This window comes from Leptonychotes weddellii, chromosome 11, assembly GCF_054177405.1.
Source record: "Leptonychotes weddellii isolate Sample4059 chromosome 11, ASM5417740v2, whole genome shotgun sequence".
NCBI lineage: Eukaryota > Metazoa > Chordata > Mammalia > Carnivora > Phocidae > Leptonychotes > Leptonychotes weddellii.
The window spans coordinates 45,327,534-45,335,341 of NC_138379.1; the positions used below are offsets into that span (position 1 = coordinate 45,327,534).

Here is a 7,808-nt window from a genome sequence, read left to right on the forward strand (position 1 = left end):
AAGCTAGAACTTCTTGTTATGTCAGCATACAATAAGACCGATGTCCATCCATCAACCTTCATTCTCATTGGCATTCCTGGGTTGGAGGCTGCCCACATCTGGATCTCCATCCCCTTTTGTGTGGTCTACGTTTTGGCCCTCCTGGGAAACTGTTCTCTTCTGTTTATCATCAAGACAGACTCCAGCCTCCATGAACCAATGTACCTCTTCCTCTGCATGCTGGCTGTGGCTGATCTTATTGTGTGTACTACAGCTGTACCGAAACTTCTTAGCCTTTTCTGGTTCCATGATGGAGAGATTCGTTTTGAAGCCTGCCTCACTCGAGTGTTCCTGATTCACTCTTGCTCCACCATGGAATCTGGCTTCTTCCTGGCCATGGCTTTTGACCGTTATGTAGCCATTTGTAACCCATTAAGACATTCAGCTATTCTGACACATGCTGTAATTGGAGGGATGGGTCTAGGAATAGTACTCCAGGGCACAGCACTTCTCAGTCCTCACCCCTTTCTGTTACATTGGCTTCCCTACTGCAGAACCAATATCATTTCCCACACCTACTGTGAGTTCAAGATTGCCTGTGCTGAGACAAGAATCTGTAAAGCCTACAGCCTCATTGTTGCCTTCCTTACTGGTGGGGTGGACTTCATACTGATAATCTGTTCTTATGTTCTCATACTCCACACTGTCTTCCACCTCCCATCAAAGGAAGCCTGACTCAAGACCTTGGGCACCTGTGTCATCTCTGTGTCATCTTAGTATCTTATACTCCAGCCTTCTTCTCTTTTCTCACCTACAGGTTTGGGCACCGTGTGGCTCCCCATGTCCACATATTTGTGGCCAACATCTATCTTCTGGTCCCACCCATGGTGAACCCTATTATCTATGGGGTAAGAACCAAGAAGATATGGGACAGATTCCTTAAATTTTTTCATTTTTTCAAAGCCTGTGAGCAAGTCCTTTGTGTTGATGAGTAATATATGAACAAATGTTATATTATCCATCTTAGAATGAGTGATTTCTTCATGAAGCTCCTCTTTTAGTGGTCAGAGGGCATGGGTTTTTCTGTGGGAAGTAACTCATCCAAAGATATATTTTATGTTGTAACAATAATTACATAGAGGCAAATGTATTATTGAGTATGACTCTTTACTAAATGTTAAGCTATTATTTCCTAAAAAACATACACACACAAACATAAAATGTAGAATCATCTGTGGCTAAAAACAAGAGATATTTAAAATTAACATGATATATAATCACATATCTTTGGTTTACCAGTTAAGACTTTCTGCCAGATTTAGAAATTTCCTTTTTTCTTTTTTTGCCCCAGTCATTTCTTCTTGACTAAATGTCCTTCTTTCTCAAGTACATACCTCACCACGTTCTTAGTGAGAGTTTCTTGATGCTAACTTTTGTGTTCTATGTTCATCTAATGTTTTCTTTATTTCTTCTTTAATGATACTTTTCTAGCTACACACTTTCATTCTCCAGTTATTACATTTCCTTAGCCTTTTGAAGACATTTTCCTACAGTCTTCTAGAATCTATTATTACTTAGAAGAAAACTGTTGCTGGCCAAATGGTCATTAATTTGTAGGTAATTATCTTTTCTGTCTGACTGTCATTAAATTCTATTGACTTATTTGGTATTCTGTAGTTTCACATGGGTAAATTTCACAGGTATTATGCTAAGTGAAAAAAGATTACATACTCTATGATTCTGTTTAAATGAAACTCTAGGGAAGGAAAAGTAGTGTGGGGGTAGTGTTCAGGCATCTGTGTTTTAAGGTCTTGTAGGTGATTCTTAAATGCAGCTAAACTGAGCTGCATCTGTGTAAATTGAGGAACAGAGATATTAGTTGACCACAGGGGGAATATTTCAGTCAAGTACTTCACCCTTCAAGCTAAATTATGAAGAGAATCAACATTTGTTAAGCATTTACTAGATTCTAATCTCTTTATTGTGGGTTTTAATACATAATCACTAAAAAATACATAATCACTTTACCTTCATGATATTTTTTAGAATTAATTACCATAAATACCCACATAACTCAACAACTCATACTCAATGGGCTACTTTAGAGGAGCTAGGGTTAGAAGTCTGTCTAGCCCTCGAACCATGAGAGACGATGGACTCTGAAAAACAAACTGAGGGTTCTAGAGGGGAGGGGGGCGGGAGGATGGGTTAGCCTGGTGATGGGTATTGAGGAGGGCACGTTCTGCATGGAGCACTGGGTGTTATGCACAAACAATGAATCATGGAACACTTCATCTAAAACTAATGATGTAATGTATGGGGATTAACATAAGAATAAAAAAAAATAGCTGTCATTAAAAAAAAAAAAAAGAAGTCTGTCTAGCCCTAAAGCCATAATATTCTTATAATCTCTCAATGGTTCCATATACAGCTATATCACTCAATGGGATTCCTAGGAACACAGCTTCTCACAGGCTGATGTGTCAAAATTGTTCCTAATTGTCATTGCATTCTCCATACCACTCGGTTTAGATCCATTTAGCTAATGTTTACTTGACCCGAATTCACTGGGGATATAGAAATGAATCAGACAAGGTTTGTAAACAGTTTCAGAGTCTCAGAGGTACACAGAATCAATGTATCCTTTCTTTCCCATATGATTCCTGAAAAGATTGAGATTGAGGAAAAACAGGACAGATATGAGTTCAAAATATCAACTTTCCTGGGGATGAAGTTTATTCTGGAGAACCTAGTTTGGTTCAAGAGTCAGCGAACACTCTAACTAAACCCCAGAGTTAGGCATATAGTCCTAATCAGAACATGAAGACTTACTACATGGAGGAGCACCAGAGAACACAGGACTACTTAGAAAGTCTCACTACCAGGAAGTGTATTTTGCAGGGGGTGGGGCATGGGGAGAAGGGTCTTAATTACACTTACTCAATTTATTCCTACCGAATTTTCACATCTACAACTTCCCCCTAGCACATAGTGAATAAGAGTGAAAAAGGGATGGGCTTTACAATACATGAACATGAAGAATAGGCTGGCAACATTTTGTTCCAATAGCTTTATAAGGTTGATTCAAACATACAAACATTTATTTTCAGTATAATAACATGTAACACTTATATAATGTCTACATTCTCATAATCACCCCTGAGTTCTTTACATACATTAACCCATTCAATTCTCATGCAAACTAAAAACGATTTGTAGGATTAATCTCCTCACTTTACAAATACAGAAACTGAGAAATAGGAAATCAATTGACTTTCTCATAGTCACAGATGGTTAAAAATGGAGACAGAATTTGAACCTAGGAAGTTTGACACCAGGTTTATATTCTCAACCACTACTCTATATTTAGTTATATATTGATATTTACACTCTGAATAATCAATGTGACAAGTGCTATGATAGAACTAGAAAGTAGGTACATAATCAGGCAAGGCTAGGGAGTATAGAAAGTCAAGAATAGTTCCAGAAGATAGGACATCAGGACCATCGGGTAGGCAAAGTTACCTGTGGATTAGGTCAAGTTAGGTAGGTAATGTGTGGAGTGTGGTGTGTGTGTGTGTGTGTGTGTGTGAGTGTCTGTTGGGGGTTAGAGTTGTGTCCAGTATTGAGTTAGCCAATTCTGCATTCAATCATTTCACTTCCTAAAGATTATCCCATTTTCTCCATCTAGCAATCAACAATTTGATTATTAACCAACTTTCAATTTTCTAGAATGATAGTTTTCAAAATTTACGCTTGAAGCCTCTTAAAAATACATATTGCTTAGGCCCTCTCTAAAAGTATTAGATTCAAAATGTCTGTGGTGTATCTCACAAAAAAAATCCCATTTACTTTCCATTTACTTTTCATCAATCATTCCGTATATTTATAATTCGGTGATCCACACTCCATACCACAGTTGTAGGATGCTGAGAAGAAACACGCAGATGTCCTTCTACTCAGAGAATGTGGCATGATTTGAAATTCCAACTAAGATTTATAGTTTTTATTTAGAATATAAAAAGTTGGAAAGAATGTCACTCAAAATCTTATGAAAATAAAAGTATATGCTGTATAATCAAAAACACAATTTTCTTGGACCTGTCAGAAAGTTCAAATCATAGTGCAAGTAACTAATCCAAAATTTAAGGAAAGATAGGGAACTACAAAAAGAGATGGAACATGATCCTGTGCTCACTAGGGGCATATGTCAGATACTCTACACGCCAGTATAAAGAATTTGCTAAAGTTTAAACCAAATTATTCACAGCTGAGTATGAACCTATATGAGAATACATAATGTCTGGGAGTCATGTATATATGATACAAAGGGGAATTCACACCCGCTCAGGTTTTTCTCCCTAGACCTAAACCAGGTACTCCTGAGAAAGTCTCAGTGCAGGACTAGACCTTCATCATGAACCAGGCCTGGTGGAGGGGAATAGCAGCCACTGTAAGAAGGGAATGACCCCTCACCCAGGTTCTCTCCCCTAAGGAACAAAAACCTTCACCCTGGAGGAAGAGCACTAGTGGAGACCCATTGCTGCTGAGCCAAAGGAGCAGAAACAAACTCTATTACCCAGGGTGAGGCAGGCTCCTTAGAAGTGTCCTACAGTGCTGGGGGAGGGGCAGAATCACTGAGGAGGCTTCATTTTCAAGACTCAGGGACATAGAACCTACCTAAGACAGGCTGAAACAACGTAGTTGGTATTGTAATGTCCTCTGGCTCTTACCACTGGACTAGCTGGGTTGAGTAACAAGAAACAGTTCTCTACACCTGAGGGAGTGTAGACACCATGGAGAGTGGCCTTATTTGTAGCACAGCAACAAAGTGAAAATCTAATGCTGATTGTGGTATAGACATCAACTAAAACCTAACTCATCAGCCACACCCTGAGCACAAGGTGAAGTTAGAGTAACGTGATGCATTCACTGAGGACATGCGAAGGAAAGGCATGAAGAAATCAAGAACCTGAATAGTCCTTTCCTATGAAATACGTTGAATCTGTAGTTAGCAACCTTCTAACACAGAAGACTCCAGGCCCAGGTGACTGCATTGGTGAAATTAGCCATTTAAAGGCTAAGTACCAATGCTCCACATATTACCCAAAACACATATAAACAGATTGAACTCTAACCAAGTCATTCAAGATACAATTGAGGCCACATCATTAAAGTCCATCTCATAAGTACAATAAATAGATAGATAGAGGATGAGTTCAGTGTCACAATGGGGTTCCAGGAATAGGCACTTGCGCTTATAATTATACAGCATAACTGACTGCTTCCAATTCAGGATGTGATGTTAATTAATACAAACTCCCTCTAAGAATTTATGACATCATCTTTTTTATTATAATAAAAATAAGTAGGATTTTTTTTCTAAAGTGGGTGCTATGGAATATTAGTGTTGTAGGTTGGTCAAAGGAGCAATCTGAAGCCAATATCATAAAATTTCAAATGAATATTTGTGAATTGAAAGATCTGAGAAATCCTGCAGTAAAAATATAGCCAAAAATTTAGTTTTATTGGCCAGGATTTACAAACATATTTTCCCTGAATTCTTTCTTCAAATAATGTCAATAAGACCACCTAGAACTAGAGAACACTGAGTGGTATATGGCACAAGAGTATGCATGTACGCACTTGGCTAATACTGGACTTGGAACAGCTTAAAACTTCCTGCTTTCCATAAGAGGGAAACTTGTCTATGAAGTGTCATAAGACACAGAGACAGAACTGTTTGAAAAGTAGTTGTTTGAAAAGAAGTATCGGGCGCCTGGGTGGCTCAGATGGTTGGGCGTCTGCCTTCGGCTCAGGTCATGATCCCAGCGTCCTGGGATCAAGTTCCGCATCGGGCTCCCTGCTCCTTGGGAGGCTGCTTCTCCCTCTGCCTCTCTCTCTCTGTCTCTCATGAATAAATAAATAAAAATCTTTAAAAAAAAAAAAAAGAAAAGTATCAATAAGCCAGACTTTATATCTACTCATCCATCAAATAAGCAACAACACAGCTTTAAAACAAAAGAACTATGAATTTGCCAAGATTGCCGAGTTTTTACAATTCTGTTCATGGTATAAAATCTCTACTTTTTTCACATGATTATCATATTTGCAGGATCAATTTCATGCCTAACAACATTAACGTGGTAGAGTCAAGAATAACATTCTTTCTGAGAGGGAGTCCAGGCATATGGGAAGTTTTTCAGCATCTATTATTTTTTGGGAACCAGCATAGTAAGGGTGAAGCACTATATTTGTTTGAATTAGGATATAAAGGAATTTATGTATTTTTTTTATTATTTGTGTGTTATTTTCTTTTTAGAGGATTGGTTTTGCTTTAAAATGATGTGGATTGTGGAATGTGATGTGTTCAGTCCTAATGAAAGCAGAACAAAGTGTTCGTTTTCTTCCAAGTGGAGAAATTGAATTATCTTCAAACAATGGAAAATTATAAGACCCTTTTATTCATGCATTTGACATGGGCCTCACTTTCCATTTTTGGGTTTGAGAAGGAGGCTGACCGGCCTCCCCTGAGATGGGCCAGCATAACTTCCAAATATTCTCTTTCTATTCTAAACAAAGAGAATTGGTGCTGCTTCCTTCTTTAATTTGATTCTTTACAAGAGTTATGTTTTTTTCTTGGAAAAAACTTTCAGCACCTGTTCTCTAATCTGTTTAGTTCTGACGCCATAGATTACAGGGTTGAGAGCAGGTGGAATGACTACGTAGAAATTAGCCAAAAGGATATGGATATAGCGTGGTATATTCTGGCCAAATCTGTGGGTCATAAATGAAAAAAACGCAGGGGTGTAGAAAGCCAACATGACACACACGTGAGAGCCACAGGTGCTGAGTGCTTTGAGCCGGGCATCGTGGGAAGGCAGTTGAAAGACAGCACGAAGGATCTGGACATAGGAAATGACAATAGCTATGATGTCCAACGTCAGGACAGAGATGGCACATAAGCCATAGATAATGTTGACCCTTATGCTGTCACAGGACAGGCGGGCAATGCCCATGTGCTCACAGTAAGTGTGAGGAATAATTTGGTGTCCACAAAATGATAACCGTAGGATGAGTAGAACAAAGGTTATGGCAAAAGACAAAGGTCTCAGTAGGATTATCAAAGCAATGATGACTACCACCTCGTTTGTGAGCACCAGTGTGTATTGAAGAGGGTTACAGATGGCCACATAGCGATCATAGGCCATGGCCATGAGCACCCCTGACTCCATGCCAGTGCAGAGGTGGATGAAGAACATCTGGATGAGACATCCCTCAAAGGAGATTTCTCTCAGGTTGAACCAGAAGATGCTAAGCATCTTGGGGATGGTGGATGTGGACAGGCCTAGGTCGATAGATGACAGAATGGCCAGGAAGCAGAACATGGGCTGGTGGAGGCTGCTCACAGTCTCAATCACGGAGAGGATGCTGACATTCCCAAGAACAGCTGTCAGGTACACAGCAAAGAAAGGGAAACCAATCCAGATATGTATATGTTCCAGCCCCGGGATCCCCAGAAGGAAGAAAGAGTAGGGATGAAATAGCGTGGTATTAAGTGAGGCCATCTTCAGGGATATTTTTACAGTAAAATATATTATAGATCAAGTACCTCTCATTCACTGAATAAGCCTCATCCTTGCTTAGTGCACAGAGAAAATGAAGGAATTAGTGAAACATTTATTGTATCTACCTGTATCACTGCACCATAGAGATCTGAAAATGTGCAGAATTGAATGACAAAATGAAGCCACTTGGTTTCAGTGTACTTCATCATATTCATTCATTTAAATTGAATATCTTTATTCAACCAAAATTGGCTAAGTATC

General features: G+C 39.0%; 2 protein-coding genes across 2 annotated transcripts; one reads left to right on the plus strand and one right to left on the minus strand.

Moving 5' to 3' along the window:
• LOC115940572 (olfactory receptor 52D1-like) lies at nucleotides 1-3,024 on the plus strand. Its single transcript, XM_031026949.2, is given in 4 exon segments — nucleotides 1-733; nucleotides 736-904; nucleotides 2,862-2,883; nucleotides 2,965-3,024. Coding segments are annotated over 4 exon segments (966 nt in total). The 5' UTR covers nucleotides 1-18.
• A 3,581-nt stretch (nucleotides 3,025-6,605) lies between these two features.
• Nucleotides 6,606-7,578, minus strand: LOC102746857 (olfactory receptor 52E1-like). Its single transcript, XM_006732257.2, has one exon. The coding sequence runs from the start codon at nucleotides 7,545-7,547 to the stop codon at nucleotides 6,606-6,608; it is 942 nt and encodes a 313-aa protein (XP_006732320.2). The 5' UTR covers nucleotides 7,548-7,578.
• Between the last annotated feature and the right edge of the window lie 230 nt (nucleotides 7,579-7,808).

Bases quoted from the DNA above. Each gene is read 5' to 3' on its own strand.
- LOC102746857 (XM_006732257.2), bottom strand. From the start codon at position 7,547: ATGGCCTCACTTAATACCACGCTATTTCATCCCTACTCTTTCTTCCTT.